Source organism: Oxyura jamaicensis, chromosome 1 (genome assembly GCF_011077185.1).
Source record: "Oxyura jamaicensis isolate SHBP4307 breed ruddy duck chromosome 1, BPBGC_Ojam_1.0, whole genome shotgun sequence".
Taxonomy (NCBI): domain Eukaryota; kingdom Metazoa; phylum Chordata; class Aves; order Anseriformes; family Anatidae; genus Oxyura; species Oxyura jamaicensis.
In genome coordinates, this window is record NC_048893.1 from 109,006,699 (window position 1) to 109,030,804 (window position 24,106).

The window sequence follows — 24,106 nt, forward strand, 5'->3', positions numbered from 1 at the left end:
TTTTTTTTTTTTGGGGGGGGGGAAAGGGGTCTAGGCTGGGAGGGTTTTCAGGTTTTGAATGCTTTACCACTGTATTTACCAAATTATCTACTTCTTTAAGTATCAGCTATGAATAACTGTCAATTTATTGTGCTACTTCCTTGACAACTGTTGGCATAAGTTGATGAAAGCTTTTGTTGATGGACAGTTGATCCAGAAGTAAAGCTCTTTTTTTAATTAGACTGCCGGGGTCCTTTGTGTTGTCCTGTCCATGGCATGTAACGTATACATGCACTTAAAAATGTATAGTATTAAAATACTGAAATGCATACTTAATTCTTCAAATGAATGCAAAGAAATAAAAATGATGTGAAAAACTCAGCTTATAACTGATTACATTATTAAGGTGCATTTACTGTATTTTTTGGCTTGCAACTTCAGGAACCAACATTCTTCTTGCTTCTCCCCCTTTCTAGTCCCCAACCCACTCCCATTCCCTGCTGAACATGGTTTTCTTAACCACCAAATGAAGAAACAGAAGGCAATTTAAGTCAGACTACTCTAAATGAAAGCATATTCAAGATCTAGGCTCAATGTTTTATCTTGATTATTATTGTTTAACTGAAAACCCAATTATACACTTGCAGATATAATGGTGCTTAGTAAATTGCACAAATTTAAAGAACATTTTGTTTTAAGTGTAGATAAAGTACTAATTTGCAGACAAAGTCATATGACTCCCTGTGGTGCTGTTTGTAGTGCCACATAGATTTGTGTGATTTTTGCAAAGTTTTAGTACAACTACATTAATCCTTTCTCTCAGGTTGCTTCACTGTAATTCCTCTAAGAGTTGAAAAATGGCTTTAAAATTATTTATTAGTCACTCCAAGAAAGAAATCAAGAAACTCTTGGTTTAAACAGTGTCTTGTTTGATGATTGTTTTTAGCATGGTATAATTACTTTGGAGTGGAAATTAATTAGTCTTGAATATTACACGCCTCTGTGTGTGTGCATGCTTCTAGGTCAGTTCCTGAAGTTCATAATTAAAGAATCTAACTGTGAAAATTGTGTATTTTTGTAGGGCTCTGGCTGACATGAACAATGATGGGAGGATGGATCAGCTGGAGTTCTCAATAGCTATGAAACTTATCAAACTAAAGCTACAAGGTTATCAACTCCCATCTGCACTGCCTCCTGTCATGAAGCAGCCACCTATTGCTCTGCCTAGTGCACCAGGGTTTGGTAAGCTCTTCGTTGTCCTCCTGGTTAGCTTGTGTTATAGAACTTTAGTGTAATTTGGTTTTCATTTTGTGGTTTCTAAAACAATGGTACTTGGACACAAAAACAAATGCTTTCACTTCCATGAATATGCTAAAAGAAAAATGTCAATGAGGTTTGCTTTTAGCACCCAACCATACTCAATAAAGTCAGCTGGGGTCCTGTTTGCTTCAGGTCTTATACTGCTCCCCATATGCTCCAAATAGAAGTGTTTGTGAAAAAAAAAAAAAAAGGAAAAAAAAAAGACCACGTAGCTGGGCTAGTACATTCCAAAGTAATGGAGTTTTTGTTTGAACTATTTCTGTTAATCTCTATTTTTTATTAAGGGATCTCCAGCTTTGGCAGTATGTTTTTCTTAATTTTGTACAAATCAGGGTGGTAATGCACCCCTTTGCTTTCAGTTTTAGAACTAAAAGCAGAACACGTCACTGATAAGACCTAGAACAACTGCTGATTCATTTATTGTGGTTAATACTGCCAAGTTCACCATCATTTCAAGGAAAGGAATAGGTAAAATAGGATAGAGAGAGAAGCCAACATGGATTTAGGAAGGGCAGGTCCTGCCTTACTAACCTGATCTCCTTCCAGATGACCCCTCTTAATAGACAAGGGAAAGACAGGATGTTATTTACCTGGATTTTAGTAAAGCACTTGACACCGTTTCCCAGTGTGGCCAGCAGTATCAGGGAAGGGATTGTACCATTGTATGCAGCACCAATGAGGCCGCACCTCGAGTACAGTGTTCAGGTTGGGGCCCCTCACTACAAGAAGGACATGGAGGTGCTCAAGCATGTGCAAAGAAGAGTAACAAAGCTGGTGAAGGGACTAGAAAACAGGACTTACAAGGTGTGATTGAGAGAATCTGGGGTTGTTTAATCTGGAGAAGAGGAAGCTGAGGGGAGACCTCATTGCTCTCTACAACTACTTGAAGGGAGGTTGCAGTGAGGAGAGTGTTGGTCTCTTTTCTCCAGTGACAACTGATAGGGTGGCGATGAAATGGTCTCAAGTTGAACCAGGGGAGATTTAGATTGCATATCAGGAAGGATTTTTTCCCAGAGAGGGTATTCAAGCATTGGAACAGGCTGCCTGGGTAAGTGGTGGAGTCTCCATCCCTGAAGGTTTAAGAGGTGTATGGATGTGGCACTAAGGGACATGGTTTAGTGATGGGGCTCAGTAGGTCAGGTTCATGATTGTACTTGTTGATCTTGAAGGTTTTCTCCAACCTAGATGATTTTATGATTCTATGATGAAAATATCTAAATGAAGCTGAAACTCATGTTTGACACCTTGATATTCTGCTGTAGTGAGAGGTCCTTTACCTTTCTGGTTTAGTGATTGCTGTAACTGAGGTTGATTGGTGCCTGAGAATTATTGCCGTCATTATGAAAAGCGTACAATGCACTTGATAAACAGCATACAGTCCTGTTGTTTGATTAGTTGTTGCTTACACAAATTTTAGCTTTTATCTAACTGTAAGAAATCAGTGAAACTGAACAAAACAAACACTGCTCTAAGCAAGAAAAGGCGTAATAAAATCACTCCCCCCCCCCCCCCAAAAATAATAAAAAATGTGGGGGAAGAGGGGGGATTTTCTTTTTTTGTTATTCATTGGAAACTTAATCTCAGCTGCTTGCACACAGCCTCATTCTTCCCATTGGTATGACTGGACCTCCTTATGCTCCCTGTTATCCATGCAACTGTGCTTACACCTAAAATACCTCATTACTGTGCTTTATCCTATTAGCTTTGCACTGTTTCATCTTGACAATAGTCTGCAAGCAGTTCTCCTGAAGCTTGTTCTTTTCAGCTGTGGCTACATGTAGACTTCGGGTTCATTACTCACTGGAAGTTGACAGTACTGCTCTTCATTTAGTTCAAGGGAAACAATTCTTTTCTTCAGCAAATGCTAATTGACTTTTTTTTTGGTCAGTGTTGCATCCAGTGTGATCTTATATGCATACATTATGAAATAGTATTTTGTTCTCTCGACATTGTTTTATGTTGCCCTGCCATGGTAATGGTGCAGCGGACTGTAAGAGTTCTTTAGAGAGATTTGTAGAAGTTTCCATTTTGATTTGTTCTTTAATTCTGCATTTACTGCTGGCTTGCAGGCTACCGGTAAGTCGTTACATCATGTTAGGAGTCTCTAAGTCAGAAAAAATGTCTCCTTTTCTCCCCCGTAGGTATTGGGGGCATTGCCAGCATGCCATCTCTTACAACTGTTGCCCCAGTGCCAATGGCATCAATTCCAGTAGTAGGAATGTCTCCGCCATTAGTATCTTCTGTTCCTGCAGCAGCAGTGCCTCCCCTGGCTAATGGAGCTCCTGCTGTTATACAGCCTCTGCCTGCTTTTGCTCATCCTGGTATGCTATGTACTGAAACTCTTTACTCTCTTGCTATTAACAAATTATTTTGCCATTTTCTTTGGATCCGGAGAAAAATAGACATGGAATTAGCTATTCTAACTTATTTTAAAGAATGATTTTGGATAAGAACTGTACTTCGGTTTAGCCCAATATAATTGTTTAGCAAACTTGTTAAAAGAATGGACATGCTATACTGTAACAGTCAGTCATGCTGAGCAACAGTGTGATAAATCAAGCTTGCCTTTAAACTGTTGACTAGAAATTGATCTGTTGTTACCTATTTATAACTATTGAATTACTGCTATTTGTTGGTATTACTCTAACATACTTAATATTTTTAAAGGGATACTATCAAAAGAACCATAATACTTGTTGTTGACATTAAAAACTAAATGAATGTCATTGAAATTCTACAACTTAAAAATGCTAGTACTAAAAAATACATGTATTTTCTTATTTACAGCCACATTGCCAAAGAGTTCTTCCTTTAGTAGATCTGGTCCTGGATCACAACTAAACACAAAACTGCAAAAGGCACAATCATTTGATGTGGCCAGGTGAGTTGCTTTACAATCAGTATATGTGTGCATCTGGTTCCTCCTTGTTAGAAAAACAACTTCTCTAACAAAATTATTCTCTGAAGTAATGCTTACTTGCAGAAATCAATTCCTGCTGAGATACTACTTCAGGATTTCAGAGGATACTGTGGTTTTACAAGGAATGTGCTGATGAGTAATGAACAATTGAAATATAATAGGCTCTTACAGTATGTGTTGACAGAATTTGCAAGCTCTTGGAAACTTAATTTTTAGAAAAGGATATGATTCCATAAACATAATTTGCATTGTATAGAACTGCACAGGCACCCCCCTATTAGTGTGGAAACATAAGTAAAATTAGCAATTGTATGATTATTTTTAAATTGTATGATTATTTTTAAAATAAATATATTTAATATTTTTCATATTTTAAATGCACTCCACATAACTTTTTCTTTTGTGTGCTTGAAGTTCTGCAAAACCTAAAAAACTTTTATATTATTTCAAAGCATAGAAAAGAGTATGGTTAGGCAAAATGTATTTTACTGTGATCTAAAGAAACGTATCAAACAAAACATAACTTCTTTAGAGGAGGTAAAGCAGTAACTTTGCCAGTGTTCATTAATGGAAACTTATTCGCAAAGGGGATTAAAAATATTTCAAAACAAATAGTTTTGCTTCTCTTTGAAATCTGGTACTGCTAGGAACATGACAGTGATGCTCTGATATAATTTCTGCAGAAGTCTTCTGGTTTATTTGTAGTAATGCTCAGTATTTATAGTGAGTGAAGTTCAAGAAACTTATGCCAATACAACTACTAGATATTCTGGAAGATGGCTGTCATAGTTTTAGGGTTAACTATATCTGAATCTTGTAGGTCACTTTAATTTAGTTCATATAAGCCTTCTCAGCATAAGTTTGAAAAGTCTTACCATGCTGTCTGCTCAGTGGACCAGGGAAAATGGATTTGGTGGGCTCAGTTCAATTTTTTTACTGCAATTTGGTATGCTTTCAGAAATGCTTGTGTAATCTGTTTTGTTTTGTTTGTTTTTTAAGTTAAAAAAAGTACAAAGTTTAAATGTGTCTGAAGACAGAAAAACTACACTCACTGGTTTTCAGTATGGAGACTTGTCAGACTAGCAGTTAAAGACAGGGTAAAATGACATATTACTTTCACTTACTGTGCATTTTCTATCATATGTTTAGGTAAAAGCTTTTAGCTCCTCTAAACCGTTTAGGTTACTTAATTTCTCTACTAGTAAAGAAAAAAAAAACAACAGCAAGAATCTTAGGCCCATCATTCGTCTTTTCCAAAAAACAGCTTCAAAGACATGACAAATGTTTAGAAATATGAAGTCAAAATTGTTGTGGTTTCAGGAATAGAAGGGAATATTTGTGAAAAGAAACATTTCTGGATAAAACTTAATCTCTATGCATCGTTTCCTCCTTCTGTACCTGTTACTTCATGCTATTAAATACAAGATTGTATTTTTTTCCCTCATCTCTATCCCTTTTTTAATTCTAGTGTGCCTCCTGTGGCAGAGTGGGCTGTACCTCAGTCATCAAGACTGAAATACAGACAGCTGTTCAATAGCCATGATAAAACAATGAGTGGACACTTAACAGGTATTGAAACAGCTATTATTGTTTCCTTTTTTAACTGTAAAAGGTCAATTATAATAACATTCTAAACGTTATTATGTTTAGATGGTAAGAAACTCTTATCTCTCCAGGTTGTCACTGTTAATATTTTTCTATTCAAATTTCCGAGCTCCTTAATGATCTCTGATATTTAGTATTGTTTTCTTACCTTCCAGTCCTGTACTGGGAAATGATTCTTGGAAAGGGTACAATGTGTTTTGTGAAAACTTTTGTAGCCATTTGTTATGTTGGACTCATCCACTGATGGGTGTTCCTATCCAGTTTCAGAAATAGAGTAGAACAGCACTCTGGCTTATTTTAACTAGTTCTGAGAGCATCTTTGCTTTTCATAGCTGCTTTTTTTTTTTTTTTTTTTTTTTTTTTTGAGTGTTGTGGAGGATGGAAGGGTTATCTATTTTTTAGTATTTTCTTCTTGAGGGGCCTAGGGATAGCAGTGTGTATAGCCTGTTCACGATGATAACATCTCTTTGGTGGTACCTGTTCAAAACTAACCTCTGCTTGCGCAACAACTACATGGCAATACAAAAAAAGGAGAAAAATGCTTATATGTTTGTTAACCCTTGTTTTAATTTGTTAGGTCCACAAGCAAGAACTATTCTTATGCAGTCAAGTTTACCCCAGGCTCAGCTGGCTACAATATGGTAAAGATAAATCTAATGATTTCTACCCAACTGGAAACTGTCCTTAAACCTCTGTATCTTGTTTTTTTTTTCTCCTCTCTTTTCAATCTTTCTCCACTGATAAATCATTATATTTTGCTCTTTTGAATGTTTAACTTCATAAAACAAAGCCTGCACTCTGCACTGCCTTGCCTATATTAATATTACTCCACAAAACTAAAAAAGAATATATTTTACATTATACCCATAGGTGTTTTTTATGTTGGGTTTCAATTATGGGAGTTTCAGGCAGACCAAATGTTCAGCCTCCCATCTTCTACATCCTCAAGTGTAAGTGATACAGCACTAGTGAAAGTTACACATTTGCACAGGTAGTACAAAAGGAAACTTAATCCAGAATCATACTTTCTCTGGGGCTCATCTGCCTTTTACATGAAATTCTAAGGCTTATTTTCAAGGATCTGGAGTTACGCATTTCAATTCATGAATTTTCATAGTATGTGTCTTGGCTTCTCTTTTCCTTTCAAGTTCTTGTTTGCCAAAGTTTATTGTGCTCTTACTGTCACATGGATTAGTCTCTCTTTTCCCTTATACTTTCGAAGGTCATGTTTTCCTATGTACTGGGTAATATTTCTACTTTATTACTTGGTAGTACTTGGTTACTGTTGATTTATGATTATCTTTGGTGACTTCTCAATGGCTTTCATGCTGCTTCTGTACATTTTTAATTTCCAGTTTCTCTCTGCAAATTATTTCTAGTTAATCTCTATAATTTAGAGTCTTTCCTCAAACACCACTGTCAACAAAATAATCTGTCTGACTTCTGATGTGTGAGGATGTCAACTATGTTGTCACTGTGGTGTGGTAGTTAAGTTGCACTTCTTTATTTGCTAAGCACTGATGTTTTAACAAAAATATGAAAAAACAAACACTCTCTCTTCTGTTTCCTAACAAAGCTACTATAAGGAAAAAAATAGCAACCCGATCATCCAGTAGATGATTAGCCAGAAAATTCTTGCTTGTTGCCAGTGCTTAAGTAGGTTCTGTGAGCAGGGGAATGACGTCAGCATGCTCCAGGATCTAAACATATCTATTGTAATTTTTGACAATCAGAACTGCCAGGTCTATTGAAATAAGGAATAGCCTTTATGCCTTTGTTGGCCTAGGTATTGTTCCCTTTCCTGACTTTTATTCTCTGGCAGTGGAACTGCCAGGGCAAGGCTTTTCAGTCTGTATTGGCCATAGACTCACCTTGTTTTAGGGGTGGATTCATGGATTCGTAGGCATACAAGATAAAGTACTGATGTTCAGCATGTCAACTATTTTGTAACAGCTGTTTTGGGGACAAAGACATGGATCTGTACTGTTAGAGTAGCTGAATTATATCCTTGCATGCTAGATTTTCATTCTACCAGCTTGTTCCTGTGCCTCAGCTTGTTTCTGTGCCCCAGCCTGAGTAGCTCAGTAATACAGGCATGGACCAAATGGGGCTGTCATAGTCTTTTAAATTTAAATCCCATAAACAAAGTCCTGTACCTTGAGAAATCAAAAGCATAGATCAATTGCTTACCTTAGATTTTCACAGTATCATGAGACATTTTCCTTTAGGATTAGAGTCTGAAGCATGCTGGAGAAAAAAAGCTGATATTTAGGCTGTTAAATTTTGTCCAAAAGCACCTTAATATGAAGGCATTTTTGGGCATTTCACGAACCTGTTGGAGCACTGGTTTTAGGCCATCCTGAGGCCTTACTGCATCATTATTTTCTGTATGCATGGCAATAAAATGTTTTGTGCTTGTCTAGGCTAAAACATTAATGGTTTTGTTTTTAATACAAACGTGTGCTCAGGAATGCAAGAAGTAGACCAAATCAAAATCTTCTACACTTCCTTGAACAATATTGTGTAGTTCACAAGGTGTCCAAGAAAACTCCACTGATTAACATTATTTACATAGCTTATAGTACAGGCAGCACTCAAAAGCAAGAGAAGTAGAAACCATGGCTGTAGCAATAGTTTCAAGGAAGACATGCAAGAGAAATATGGGAAATAGTGATACATCTCGTTTTTGCCTTTTATTTGTTTTAAAGAATTAAAAAAGTATGAAAAACTAATGGAAAAAAATGAATTAGTTTGGAACTGAATATACCAAAATTGTGCTTTTTAACAGTGATTTTTAATCTTTAAGAATTTACTTATTTTTTGTATCTTTCCTTTAAAAAGGAATCTTTCAGATATTGATCAAGATGGAAAACTTACAGCTGAAGAGTTTATTCTGGCTATGCACTTAATTGACGTAGCTATGTCTGGTCAGCCACTGCCACCTGTACTGCCTCCAGAGTATATTCCACCTTCATTTAGGTAACTGGTTATAATTATGGAATCTCACTCCTAATTTTTTTTTTTTCATTTGGGAAAGCTGTCCTGTGAGCATAAAGGGCAAGAGACTGAAAAGTAGCCCTCCTTGGTTTTGTGCTGCGTAAAAGGCATAGAGTGCCTTCCCTTTGGGAAATGCTTGTCTACATTTTTTGGTTTTATTAGAAGAGCTGGATGCTGGAAATAGCTCTGTTACAAAAAGTCCTTGTAAGAATACAGTTTTTGTCATTGTCTTATGTTAACATACCTTCCAAAACTTAGTCTGGCTAAATGAATTTAAAGAGTTGTAATTCAGGCTTATATTTTTGTACAGCAAATAAGATGTATTAGAATTCAAAACATGCCCTGAATTTACACTGTGGCAAATTCTGTTTTTATTTTTTTTTATTTTTTTTTAACAGTTCTATCTGTGAATAGTAGTGCTGAGTCAGTACTTCCATTTCTCTATTTCACTTTTTCTTGGAGAAATGGGTAGGAAGACAGTTACAGCAATGGAAAAATGTTTGCATACAATCATAGTTTCATGTTCTTTAAGTATACTCTTGAAGGTTACAATTTTTTGTTTCTTCTGTGTGGTGTCTTGTTTTCAGCTTGACTATAGTGAGCTCTTTCTGTCTTTGCAACTTTTGTTGTAGTTTAATTCACTGTTTCCCCAGCTTCAGACTAGTCACAAGTAAGAGATCTTGGTGACAGAATTGAGCACATCTGTAAGCTACATGATGCTGTGAACTTTGAACTAGGGTGCTTAGGTCACCAGTGTGTGCTGTTGGGACTCTGGGGGGTGCTGTTATCTTAATGGCAACTGCAGAGTAAAATACTATGGGCAATGCTGAGGGAGCATTAAATATGACTAAACATTACATCATTGCATTTAATTTATGATTTCATCATTAAATCATAAATAAATTTGACAGATGTAGGTTCTTTTAAGCAACTTGGAATTATCCTTTTATTGACAGAAGAGTACGTTCTGGTAGTGGCATATCTGCTGTAAGTTCGGTATCTGTAGACCAAAGGTTACCTGAAGAACCAGCATTAGAAGAAGAACAGCAGCAACTGGAAAAGAAATTACCAGGTGAGCAAGTATAAATAGTGATGCATTGTGTGCCGTTATCAGAGAGATCATCAGGTTATATTCTCGGAAGTTTTAATGACACATTAAGGAATATTTTCTTTCCAAATCGAGTTTTGATACATCAGAGGTATAACCAAGTCAATGCTTTGTCCAGCTAATTCCTGACTGCTGTATAATCCATTTTTACTGACAATGGAGATATGAACAGCTTTCAGGATGATTATCTTATGTACTCTCCAGAGAGGCAGCACTTTGCAGCCCTATTACAGGACTATGATGAAAATTTTTACTACCTCCATCTTCTGACTTAGGTGTAGTATAGTTTGTCTTACATATATATATACAGAGGCTTGTTTCACTGCAGTCTGTATAACAATATGCCGTTTTTATACAAGCTTTAGCAGCTCTGTTTAAAAAGTAAAATAAGGGAAGTATAAAGCATCTTGGACGCTAAATTCTTTACACTTCTGACCATGCCCTCACACTTCTTTGTTCTTTCTTTACTTCTATTCTGTTCTGTTCTGTTCTATATACAGTGGAAAATGTAGCAATATGATAAATTTATACAGTACAATAATAATGCTTTTCTGTTTTGTTCTAAACTCTTTTTCTGGTTAATTTTATTGATAACTAATACTGTTTTGCCTCTTTGATCACAGCTTAGATCTTAGCTGATCTTTTCAGATGTCCGCTGTAATGCCAACATCCTTTCAGAATATTAACTGCTTTTAGAGTACATGACCATGTGTGTTTAGTTAGGATTATTTTAATTCCCCAAATGCACTGCTCTCTATTCATTAATACTTGAATTTCCTCTGCTTCTTCATTGCCAGATCACTCAGTTTTGTGAGATTCTTCTAAAGCTCTTCACAGTTAGGTTTTTATTTTAATACCTTGAATATCTGGCCTCATCTCCAGAAGCTGTCTTGTTACTTTTCAATCTCTTCCAGACCATTGTTGCACACTGAACAGCACAATTGTTAGTAGAGATCTTTGAAGGAGGCTACCAAGAATCTTTCTGTCATTGTGAAATTTGGTAATTTATTTCACCCCTTAATTCCAATCTTTTAACTGATCGTTAATTCCCAAGGACTTTCTGTCTCTTTCCAACCCTTGCCTTTGGTTTCTGTTTTATAACTAACTGCTGCTGGCAGTCTACCGAGTCATTCCTGGCTGTAGAAGGATGAAGTCAGATAGCAGGGGCTGCTGAAGCAGACCTCACTGAGGTCTCACAATGATGTGTTTGGTCACAGGTGAGAGACGACTCTCTTACACATTTTGAGGTGTAAGTCTTGTGCCCCTGGAATTACAGGAGTTTGGGGTGCAGTTTGTAGTGCTAGGAGGGTCAACCACTACTCTTGACTTATTTTCTTTTTTTAGACTTCAAAAACACTGGTATTCTTTTATTGACCTCATCGGCTTTGTCAACTTTCTTATTGATAAAATTGGGTGGCGACAGATCCCAGCCCTCTATTATTATTCGAGAGGCAGCTCTTTCCTGCGTTGGCTCTTCCACATGGTGCCATGTGTAGTCACGCATACTAATTCTTTGTGTATTGTAGCCTCTGCTACTTTGCCCAGCATGGGATTAGACTGACTGGATTATAGCTTTCAGGATCATTATACTGTCTTTTCTTAGTGACTGGTGTTGCATTAGTCATCTTCTAGACTTATAGCCCTGAGGATGGATTGCACAGCTGAGCTAATATCGCAGGATCACAGAATGGTTGAGGTGGGAAGAGACCTTTGTAGGTCATCTGGTCCACCCCCCTGCTCAAGCAGGGCCACCTCTTGTAGTTCATGAATTTTGTATATGAACTATGGATTAGTATTGTCTGGGTTTGGCCACCTGTTATTCTTTATTTTCTTGGTTTTATTTTTGTTCTAAAGCCATTAGTTTCCAGTTTGAGAATAACTAGACTGTATAAACCTTTCATTGTTTTTGATGTGTAGATTTTCCACTATAAAGATCACTCATATTGTGAACGACTTCTTGATCTTTCATTGGTTTTGCTAAATCTGGCTTTTTTTTTTTTTTTTTTTTTTTTTTCTCGAGGCATTTGAAAGAGTTTTATTGCTGTTTTTTATGAACATTTAGAAGCTATCCCATAAACATAGTAACACAAGCCAATAGCTACTCATTTAATTTCATTTGCTAGAAGTTGGTCTCATCTGTTTTCATACTTTCTTACCTCTAGTAGCTTCCTTGATTTTGTTGAATAATCATACTCTCTTGTTGGGCAGTCTTTTTAGAGCTTGGTTTTTCATCTTGGTGGTATATGCTTTCTTTGAGCTTTTAAGACAATGCTTAAGCAATGCTGATGCTGCTGGCAAGCGTTTTGCCCTTTTCTTTTTAAACGACTTCCTTGACATAAATATAAATACATGTTTTTTCCTTTTTGCTTGGTTTCCTAAATTGATGGGGGCTATTCTCTATCTTATCAGTCTTTATTTTAATATCCTTTGAATCTAGTGGCTAATTTAAAACATTGAAGTGATTAAATTTCTTCTTCTGTGAAAATTTGTGATTGGCAGTAAGAAAGACTTATTAACTTAAGAAAAGATAAAAATTCAACTGGTTGGGCAGATGTCAGCCCAACATGTCAAACACTTGGTGCATGCACACTTTGAAGTGAACATGTACTGTCTCTTGATTTGACTTGCATGCCAAAAAGGAAAATAAATTGAAGGTGATTTGGAGGGAATAATTTGGAGGACTTGTGTGAGAGAGGTCTGGAGTATTGAATAGGAATAATGCCCGATATTGCAGAAGAATGTCAGGGAACCTGTGCTGGAACTGAGGATGTTGTTTTAGGACAACAAGAGATAAGGGTGTGAATCTGCAGGAATCTAGTCTTTCAGGGTTCTGGTCAAGAACTTAAGTAAGCTGTTTCTTTTCCTGACAGTAATGAAGTGATCTTACGAGAATATCAAGTTTAAATAAGTTCTGGTCATTTGCATAATGGCTTTTTGATAATATCTTCAGCTGAACTCTTTTCCTTACTTGTTGTAATCAAAATGATGGTTCTTGTGCTGTTACTATTATGAAATGTGTGGAGGAACTCCAGCACACTCAGGAATGTTAACTGAAATCCACACCTTAGTTTCCTTAGGATGTGGGTTTAAGGAAAACTACAATATAAATGCTAATGATAAAACCGGAATTACCTGTAGAGCTATACAATCAGTAGTTGAGAGCTCTTTCTAGTTCTGTTGGAAGATTGTATCACTTTGATTCAACATAAATGGAAGGTTTTTTTAAGTTACTAGCAAAGTTTAATTCTCCTTTGCCCCATGTTTCTACACGTTAAAGTTACATTTGAAGATAAAAAACGTGAGAACTTTGAACGTGGCAATCTAGAACTTGAAAAACGGAGGCAGGCTCTCCTGGAACAGCAACGCAAAGAACAAGAGCGTCTAGCACAGCTGGAACGGGCAGAGCAGGAAAGGAAAGAACGTGAGCGGCAGGAGCAAGAACGGAAAAGACAACTGGAGCTAGAGAAACAGTTGGAAAAACAACGGGAATTGGAACGGCAGAGAGAAGAGGAAAGGAGGAAAGAAATAGAAAGAAGAGAGGTAACCAATTAGATAAAAGGAAGGTGGCTAAGTCATTGAGATCTGTGTTTGTTTAGAACAGAACAGAATGTGTATACTAAATATTTTGTCATCTTTATTTTTAGTAAGTAAATGTTTAAGCAATGCACTTTTTTTTTTGTAGGTGAGGAAATTGTTGTCTATCTCTTTCTTAATTTTTCAAGTGAAATGAATGGATCAGATGTTCAGGTCTAGGACAGTATGCTCCGATTTCTTTAAAAATAATAATAACTATTTTCTTTGATGTAAAGAGATGCATGAATTAACGATGAAAAACTTGTGGGCATTGGTGGCATTCATGGTTTTCCTGCGCTGAGTTAATTTGTTAAAGAAAACACATACTGGTTAACTTAACAAAAACTATTAGGTTCTTACATTGCCAATTAATACATCCAATGCAGTAGCATTTGACTTCTTCACAAAACTGGAGAATGCCTGGTGCTGGAGTGAGATTTGATGTTAGTTTGGAGGATTCTTGAAGTCTTAATGTGAAACAACTTACTAAATCAGAAAATTGGATATTGGGAAATTTACTAAAATGGAATGATATTCTGTTTATCCAGAATCCCGCTATACAGAGAAGCAATAGTGCTTTCAAGGAAGCATTTAAATAATTGAGCAATTTTATGCTTAGTTAGAGGTACATACTTATTCCAGTTTAGCAGCATGTTTATATTAATATTTTAATCACACATTATGAATATCAATGGTTAGAATAGTTTCTCAAAATAGATATTGCATATCTTTTTTGTTGTTGGTGGTGTTTTCTTTTTTGGTTAAATGCTAAAGGCTGCAAAACGGGAACTTGAGAGGCAAAGGCAACTTGAGTGGGAACGTAATCGTCGGCAAGAACTACTAAATCAAAGAAACAAAGAACAAGAGGACATAGTTGTTCTAAAAGCAAAGAAGAAGACCTTAGAATTTGAGCTGGAAGCCCTAGTAAGTATTGCAGATAAAACACGAGCATGGTAATGCCTGTGATAAGGTCCTATTTGTTTTCTATAATTTCAACTTTTGATTATGGAATTAAAGTACTTTTTAGATCTTGATTTCCGTGACAAACCATCTGCTAAACAAAGAAATCTTTGTCTTTTTGTCTAAAGAATGATAAAAAAAATCAGTTGGAGGGAAAGCTTCAGGATATCCGATGTCGGCTGTCTACCCAAAGACAAGAAATTGAGAGTACAAATAAATCTAGAGAACTGAGAATTGCAGAAATTACCCATCTGCAACAGCAGCTACAGGTGAGGAAATGTTCTCTGATTTTGTTCTTTGTCTTGTGCTTTGACCTCTTTGACCACTCAATATGAACAAGGAATGGTACTATGTGAAGCTTGTGACATTTAAGAACTGCAATAGTTAGCTTAGAATCACTCTTCTATCTTTAATGAAATGCTCATGACTGGTAAGAGAAAACAAAGTCAAACAGCATTCAATGAAGTTTAGAAATTTAAGTCACATTCACCAATAGTAGCTCAGAGAGACAAAAAGCTGTCTATGCTTAGTTAATGCACTTCTAACTATTTGCTTTCTAAATTGCTTCATTCACAATGACTGTGACAGCAGTCCTGTAATGAAAGTTGCACTTGCCGTTCTTGGTGGTTCTGTTGAATTTTGGGTCTGAGTTTTTTTATTATTATTATTAATTTTAGATTGACAGCAATAGCTATGGCTTTGTGATACTATCTTTTAGCAGTTGATCATTGATCTCTACCCTAATATTTCAGCTAGTTTTGTTTGAGTGGTTTACCAAAATTATGATCCTAGAAAGAAGTACTACTAGTTAGTGGAAAATTAACTAAAAGTAAAGTAAAAAAAAAATATATCTGAGGAGAACTTAAAAGAGTGGATAGCTGTTTCCTGAAAAAAAGATGAGTACCTCAAATATCCTGTAAATTATACTATCTGATTTGTAGAGGAAAGAGTAAAGCAGTATGTGACATTGATCTTGATCGATTTTGATCTTTTAAGCTCTTCAGTAGATGAAGAGTCAATATCATCAATGCTCTTTGTAAGATATTATATCTTTACCTGGAAATATTTTAGTTTAATACATCTGATGCTTGATATGGAAAGTGAGTTAATTAAAATAAGTAATTATTCTTTAACCTACTAATTAGTTTCAAGGCAGAGTTTGATTAAAATGTTGGAAGAAATTGTATAACAATTTATACTGTGTGATGAAAAATTGTGCTAGTTATGTGAATCTGTGCTATCCGATAGAGTGGTATTTCCAGGTGTGTTTGGAAGGATACTGCTTTCCAAACACCTTAACTGTATGTGTCTGCAGCATGTTTATACTGTCTGCAGGGCTTCTGCTAGTTACCTGGAGAGTTTATTACCTCCTTGATGAACAATTTGGCTCCCACGTAACTTGTCTTTCCTCAGAATCACTGGGAGCAGGGTATGTGGTAGAGACTTATGATGAATTAGTGGTCTCACACTTCCTCATGTGCCCTTTTGCTCAGGGCATAGGGTTAGAAGAATTTTCCCTCAATAGATAAATGAGAATTTTTTTCTGTTTGTTTTATTGGTGGTTTGTTGGGAATGAGGCAGGCCTCCTCAGGCAGATGATTTGGAAAATTCTACATTATATATTGCTGTTTCCCTTTTGTTACTATGTAGGGAGTAATAGGGCCATAACAGGAGTATCTGTCCTTGATATCCTTGAAGAACTGAGAATGACCTACTCATGCTATAGGCAGTACAACTGAACAGTGAGGGATACACATAACTCCTAATAGTAAATGTATAGCTTATCTTAATTTTTATACTTAATGAGTTTATAAAGTCCTTGACTTTGCCGTGCTACCTAAGTATGTCTTCTGGATCATAAAGAGATTACAGTTCTCTGTTCTCACTGCATAAGCATAAGATATGAGCCACAAACGGGAGTTCTCAATCAAAGACTGCCATTAGCAAAGTGGGACAACTATGAAGTCATGTCACTACAGGCAAGCTTGTGCTCTTGTAAGAAGAATTAAAAACTTTTCATGAGACTCACTCTGGTGTCGAGTGGTTAGGTAACATTTGTTCTTAGGATTGTATTATTTCATTTATAGTCCTTTGTGACAAATTGAAATTCTCAGATGTTCCTCCGAAGCCTGCAATTCAGGGTAGCTGCTGAAATAAATTACTGAATTTGTCTGAAAGATGAGATGTTGACACACAGACAGCTTTATAAAATAAGTGGTTTCACATTATGCTTCTAGAATTTGTTTTGACAACTTGAAGTTGGAGGCCAAGGCTACTGAAAGGTATATGAAGTAGCACTTCATTCTCCAGAAAGCAGAGATTATAAATGATCCACCAAAGGAGGAATTTCTCATCTGCAGTGTCTCCTGTAATTTATCAGTGCAAAATCATATGAATGTTTGTTGAAATTGAGAGAAGACATAATCCTCTTTCAGGAGTACTAAATATAGAGATCTAGGAATCACATGTTCTCATCTAACACAGTTTGAGTTACATTGTTTTTGGCCATCATGTATTCCTTTAAAGTGAGAACCTTTATTTTCTTTTCTTTAAATAAACTGAAAATATTTGTGTTTTGTTCTTATCAAAGCTGATGTTTATTTATTAAAGTGAGAAATAAACTGTTAATAAGTGCTTGTTTTAACATATCCTGAAATCTATGTTTGTCTTTTTATGTCCTGAATTTCAATTAATTCCAAGCCAATTTGCATATTTAATGAGAATTGGTTCTCAACTAAGCAGCTTAAATTTGATATGCCTACTTTTTTGTACTCAAAAAAACAAACACAAAATAAGGTAGGACAAACTGGCAGAGAACTATTTCTGAGTGGTTGTACCGCACAGACAGCGCTTCTATAAGAGCGATTATAAATGGTTTACTCTGTGGAAAAGTAGAGAGTTATTTCAGAAGAAATGAAAATGGGAGGTCTTACAGCTAAAGTCATCATCTATCACTCACCTTTTCTGTCTTTTTCTCGTCTTGTTTTCTCTCTCCTTGTCATCTACTCAGGAATCTCAGCAGATGCTTGGAAGATTGATTCCAGAAAAGCAATTGCTTAATGATCAACTGAAGCAAGTTCAACAGAACAGTTTGCATAGTAAGTGTATTTCTGTGTATGTTTACATTAGTTAGTAAAAGCCATGATGTTGCAATGCACAGCGTACTTTGTAATATTTTGGTGTGTTTCAAGATGTGTTTTGACAAGTGTTGCTTTCTGTGACATAAAATTCTCCATGTAAGAAAATATTTATTTCACAATATGTTTAAAAACAGGAGATTCTCTTCTTACTATCAAAAGAGCCTTAGAAGCCAAGGAGCTAGCCCGTCAACAGCTTCGAGACCAGCTAGATGAAGTAGAAAAAGAAACCAGATCTAAACTTCAGGAAATTGATATATTCAATAATCAACTGAAGGTAACCTTAGACGTTTTTGATGCTTACTTCTAAATGTTCAATTAATCATTTTCTAACTTGATTATGGAAAATATATTGAACTGAAATGATTGATTTAGAATGTCAGTGTCGACAACATTCTGAAATCTATCATTTGTATTTTTAAAGAAAATACTACTGAACATTCAAAGTAAGAGTTTGAATCAACTTAATCTGCAGAACTTACTTAAGAATATATTTGAGGTCTGATTCCAGATCTATTATTACAAGTATTAAATTGCCAGTTTCTGCCCTTTTGCATCAAAGAAGTGCAAGACTATAGTAGGTCATCAAATCTGCTGGAATCAGTACTTCAAATCTTACAGTGACTTAAGACTTCCTACTGACACAGAGTTTTTTATCTGCTGTTCATAAGCTCATGGCTGTTCCTGAATGTAGCTGTCTGTTGTTTGTGGTTTCATGCTTTATTGATCAGTCTTTTGTTGAAACTGTGTGCTTTTGTTTATTTCTGCACAAGGAAATTACAGAAATTGTGAAAGTCAGTAGAGGAAGTGTTATTCAGAGAGAAGTTATAAATCAGTCTGCAATTATAGCATTTTAATAGTGTTCTTTTTTTTTTCTTTTCTTTTTTTTTTTTTTTTCTAATAAAATATTCCAACATCCAAGTACTTTATCTGCTAATTTAACTGATGGTTTCTTGTGAAAACTGACTAGTAAAATACTCAATTTCCTGAAAGATATAAAAAGTTGTGCTACAGGTATTTAGAAGGAAAAGCACAATGATCAATACCTTAAAGTTTCTGTAGTCCTTTTGAAATTAGATCGGCATATGACTACATCATGTGCTTTAGAAAGGAAGGTGTGTTGGAAGTTAAGCAACAAATACCTGCTTTCAGTACTGAAATTACTAATAAGCATAGGAAAAATAAAAAGCTGTAGACCATACCACAACCAGGGAGGGAAGTAGAAAGGGGATAATCTCTGGAGAGTCATACCAAACATAAAACCAAACTAAATGTTCAATTAACTTTAAAAGGAAACAGAACAGTTTACCTTATTTGCATCTCCTCTATATATCTCTCTGGGCACATTATAACATGTTTCACTTTTTGTGTGTGATTTTCTTTTTAATGGAGTCCTTTGGAACCAATTTGAAGATAAATAAGATCAAAAAATATTTGTTCTAAAATTAGTGTCAGTACTTGGTTTGGTCATAGGTGACCCAAACAGTTAATAAATGGGCAGAGGGGGGAGGTGAATAACCTTAGTCCCATGACATTAAAAAACCCCAAACACTTATTTAAAAAAAAAAAATACTGAAGGGCTCAACAAATAACAAGCTAATGATTAAAAATTGAAAATTCACATTAAACAAAGACATTGGTTTGTCAGAATGTCTGCCATCTGTCTTAGAATACATCATGTAATGGTAAGCTATTTTGCAGCTTAAGGGGAAAATTAATTTCTGTATTCAATTCTGAGTATTTGGAGTTTTCACTTTATATGCTGATAATTAGTCATGAGGACAGTTTTTAGGATAACTTGAGCAATCTTTCTTAAACTGAGGATATTCTGTTCTTGATTGCATAGTATGTAGACACAGTGCTTAACAGGAAGACCATTTTGTGATGATGAATGTCAGTATTTTTTTGCCTTGCTGCAGTTTTCTGTGTTTGCTTGAAGAGAAGAGTTTAGGAAGCAAAAATGAGGCAGTGGGGCAGTTGTACTAATGAAACTGGGAGGTGGGAACAGAGAGAGTTGTATCTTCTCCCTTTTGTAATTTCACCAGATGTGCAAGATGAATTTTTGAAGGCCTGGATGTCTTTTTTGCTAGGTTTAAATATCTGCAAAGATATACCTTTTCCTGGGCTTAGCATAGGGTGACTGTAGCAATCCCATTGGAAGAGAAACTGCTTAGAAGATCCTGTGTGTACAGCAGTATTTGAATGGCTATTATCCTTGTGGAGGAAGCTCTCAGAACACCTTGCATGTGAGAGACTTTGAGCACAAAGTTAGTGAAAGATTTCCTGAAACGCTTAGTTTTGTTAGGGTGTGTGTGAAGTGGAAGTTCTGTCCTGAAATGAAGCCAGAACACAGGTATGTCTTAGGTAATAATGTTGCTCAGCACAAAGGAGTCTAGGAACTTGAATAATTCTTTTAATCTAAACAGTCAAACACCTGTGACAACTTTAAGAAGCTGCCATTGGAAAGATGACTTTTTTTTTTTCAATTTGTTTGCTTATTTAGTAGTAACTGAGTGCATAAGTATAACAGCTTAATTTGATGCTAAAATATCTTGCAATTTGTATAATTATCAGTCAACTGTACAGTGCTCAGATTTAAATGTAAATCCTTTTCAAATAATATATCAAAAATTCAACCATATCTGAGCTCCAAATATAATAAGGGCTTCTTTAACTTCAAAACTAAAGGGAATTATGTATAGATGGGATACACATAAATATTTATTTTAAAAATGTCTTTCTATTAAATAAATAAAATTTAAACTCCATTTTTAATTAAGGCTGTTCCTAAATTATCTGGTAGTTTTTAATTCGTAGGCCTTTTCTATGGTGATCTATCTTCCTTTGTGCTCTAATATATAACTGAGATGCACATTGGAGGGGGTAGCTGTTAGAACAGCAGCACCCTAATTGATGCTGACTTGTGCAGCTGTTATTCTCTGTCGAGTAATAGAGAGGCACTGGTGCTCACCTTGTTTGCTATAATACAACTGACTTCTGGTCTAGTAGCAGAATGATGTGGTCCTTTTTGTGAATTCCCAGAATTCCTACTGCTCTCTGAGAACATATGCCAAACTAACTTACTAGTTTTGATGAAATGTTTAAAGAGACAGTAAAATTGACAGCAACATGGAACCATGACCTTTTGTTATCATTACTGAGATCTATTCCTCATGTTTTGGCTATGAATATCTGTTCTATTATCTTCCATGTGAATACACCACTTAAATTTTGCAACACTGTAATTAATTCTCTTGAAACTGATAACATTTGATCCGCTGGTATCTGACAGAGAAATATGTTGAGATAGTGCAAGTTAAAGTGAACAGTTTAGCGTCTAGTGTGCCTTTTTGTTGAGGTGACTGTAAGGCTTACTTGATGTTCTAATGTATTTTAGGTTACAGGTCAACTTTTTAACATACCATGTACAATGGGTTGCACTGCATTTGCCTCCATATTACAATTCTATGTTCTGCAGTAACCGAACACACAAAACTGATGTTAAATTACCTCGTATTTGCTTCTTGTCTTAATAGCATATATGAGTGACTAGGGAGATAACTGAAACAGTTAAACAGTTTTTTTTTTTTTCCTCAGCAAATCTTTTTTCACCCCTCCAAAGCAACTGGTTTAAATTTCTTCTCATTAGTCCTTTAGAACTCAAGTACTTCAGTTACTTCTTTTTCAAGTTAACATCTCAAGATTTTGAAACGTTCATAGTACTTCTCAAAAACTTTCTGGAGCTTGTATTATTACTAATGTTTCAAAGGAGGTAGATGCAGGTATCTCTATTGAATATCTGTAGCTAGAGCCACATGGTTTGAGCTAGCTGTTAGTGCTTAGAATTACCTGGCTTCTACGGTGCCACTGTGGCCACAAAGTCTATGAGTCTAAAGTCTAAAGGCACAAAGGTGACCAAGTGTACTTGTTTGGCAAAGAAATAGGTACCTTAGCCTGGAGCTTGTCAGATATCTCTTAAAATCCAATTTGAGGCATTTTATCAAAGAATATAATAGTCTTGTGGATTGCGATGTATTTGACTACAGAATATGTGACTGAGTTTGTAACAAGGTTGAAAATTAGGTCGCATCTTTGTATCCTTAATTAAGTTCAAGGAGTCTAACTTCCAGTACTCTTTAAAATTCTAGCCTAGAAAGCTAATAATTAAAACTGATACAGGTACTAGTAAAATGTAACTAGACGCTTGTTTTTTCTATATAAAATAATTTTGTAGAATAGAAGGCTTTATATTAGTTTCCTGTTTGTGTATATATAGCTCTCCTATAATTTACCTGTAAAATTCTACATTCAGTATGAATTTACATTTAAATTTTGCAATGGTCAGTCATTACACAGTCAAATAAAACAACTAAAATAATTCTTAATATAGTTTTATGAAATAACCAAGCAGTTATTTCATACAGCATTGAAGAATCATGTATTTAGAGGTTATCTGAGTTATTGCACAGGAGAAAGCAACTAAATTAATGTTTCTAAAATATGTAAGTCCTGCTGAGAAACTATTCTCAGTGCCTGGAAAAAGTGGTGAACAGCTAGAATGAAGTTCTTAAAAATGTCTTACATTTTGTGTCATGTTCCAGTTGTTGTCAGTCCCTGTCTAGTCAGTGTGCACTGGACAAGTCTTGCATATGAATGCCTGTTTACATTTGAGCATTTCTTTCTTCCAGTCAGTGGCAATGGAAGATGCAATGCTGCAGTGCCTGGCAGTTCTCCTGGGCTGCGTCAACTACTTAGACTCCTTTCTAAAGGTCTCCATGCCATACTCAGGCAGTACACAACTATCTCAATCTGAGTGATGAACCTCCTCCAGTTATGTGCTTCACTTTACCAGATTTGTTTACAGATGAGTGTGCAGTGTTTAACTAAGTTAGTATTTAATAAAAGGTGCTAGCACTAAAGCATAACCACAGAGAAGAGTTTTTGTAATCTTATTTATCTAATCCTTGGTGTTTGTATGAGGAGTGTGCCTTGATTTAGAACCTGGACAAGGTACTAGTTAGTTATTTTTGTCTTTTGCCTATCTTGACACTTCAAGATTTTAAATTAATTGCCTATTTTGGTCATCATCAGAATTTTAAAATGTAAGTGAAAAGAAAATAATCTTAAGCATTCCTAAACAACACTGTAATTTGTGATTCCAGGTATGAGGGAGATGGCAATACATACCTTTATGAAATCCCCCATAACTATGATATGGGGTTAAAAGAGGAACTCTCTCTGTCAAGGACAGAAGAGGTGCTTTGGGATCTGGGGAACCGGTAGAAGAGTATTGCTGTGGGGAAGCCTCAGTGAGCACAGAACTGTAGGGTTCTTTCCTCTGGGATCAAATGCTGTGGTTTGTCTCAAGAGAAGATTTGCTGTAATCCCCGACGAGTGTTCTAAGTTGTCCTGTCTTTCCGTCAAACGGCAATATTTGAGCTTAAACAATTAAATTTTTAAAGTTAAGGTTTTCATATCAATATGACTTGTCTGTATATAGTGAATATTACTCTGCTGTATGAATTTCATATTTTAACTCGTATTCAATATTATGTGGGTACCTAAATGTGGTTATTGTAACATCTCAAAATTATTTTTATACTTGTTAGTCTGTTTGTGAATTAAGTGGAAAGGTAACAATTTCTCTGAGCTTTTAGGCTAAGACATTCTTTGTCCTGCACACCAGAATAAGCAAAGTGTTCTTATGTCTTCAGAGTTACGATACACAATTTGTACAACTTCTAAGTTGCTTGTGTCTGTAAAGGATGAGCGTAGGACTGTGCTGAATATTCAGCTGGCAAATGTTTCATTCTGTTGACTGTTGAAGTGTTACTATAATTCTGTTCAGTTGGTGTCCTGCAGCACTGTGGGAGATGCTGATTCTATCTTCCCCCATCCTCCCACTAATACTTGGCAAAGCAACAGAGCATCTCTCTGTTGCATGAGATACCAATCAAATCTTTATTTCCTCCTAGTTGATGCAAAGAAGGATATTTATAGCATTTTTAACTCCAAAATACTCTATCTAGTGTTAGGTATGTAAGCTAGGCTGGATTTTCTTAACTGTTACAGGTATGTCACGCAGAAAATCTCTGCACAAAATACTGAACTAGCATATTGGCTTAGCTGGGAAGGAATAATGTGATAGATTGTCTATGGAAAACTACAAAATGAACTAGCATGTTGGCTTTGCTAGAAAGGAATAATGTGTTAAAAAGTCTATGGAAAACTTTATGCAACTGTCACTGGAGATCCTAACTTAGCTGAGTATACATATAAAATGACAAAATATGCAAAAAAACAAAAGTTAATTCTTTGGACCTAAGTTAATGATCCTACTGTATGTACTCAGTGTGAAAAATTATTTGCTTCAGACAGCCACGGAGACATGGCTCATAGCTAGAACCCTCTCAGTTTCCTATTTGGCACTATACGTGGTATATATTGTATTTTTGGTTGTGAGATAAACTTGTCTAAACTATAAATAAATATAAAGATTGGGCTAGC

General features: G+C 35.7%; 1 protein-coding gene and 1 long non-coding RNA gene across 10 annotated transcripts in view; both read left to right on the forward strand.

The window, feature by feature from the left end:
• ITSN1 (intersectin 1) overlaps positions 1-24,106 on the forward strand; it is a 125,720-nt gene that overhangs the window by 43,133 nt on the left and 58,481 nt on the right. For 8 of the 9 annotated variants that reach the window (XM_035315691.1, XM_035315698.1, XM_035315693.1 and 5 more), the window contains exons 5-16: positions 1,061-1,221; positions 3,441-3,620; positions 4,087-4,180; positions 5,688-5,788; positions 6,402-6,465; positions 8,666-8,803; positions 9,778-9,893; positions 13,207-13,469; positions 14,277-14,426; positions 14,591-14,731; positions 17,473-17,560; positions 17,737-17,876. In XM_035315691.1, the coding sequence (XP_035171582.1) occupies positions 1,061-1,221; positions 3,441-3,620; positions 4,087-4,180; positions 5,688-5,788; positions 6,402-6,465; positions 8,666-8,803; positions 9,778-9,893; positions 13,207-13,469; positions 14,277-14,426; positions 14,591-14,731; positions 17,473-17,560; positions 17,737-17,876 (1,636 nt within the window). The remainder of the gene's footprint in view (positions 1-1,060; positions 1,222-3,440; positions 3,621-4,086; positions 4,181-5,687; positions 5,789-6,401; positions 6,466-8,665; positions 8,804-9,777; positions 9,894-13,206; positions 13,470-14,276; positions 14,427-14,590; positions 14,732-17,472; positions 17,561-17,736; positions 17,877-24,106) is intronic. The other variant, XM_035315699.1, reaches the window with a different exon arrangement.
• On the forward strand, positions 2,062-2,806 carry LOC118160735. The gene is made up of 2 exons (XR_004747648.1): positions 2,062-2,227; positions 2,328-2,806. It is a non-coding gene; the product is annotated as an uncharacterized LOC118160735 (long non-coding RNA).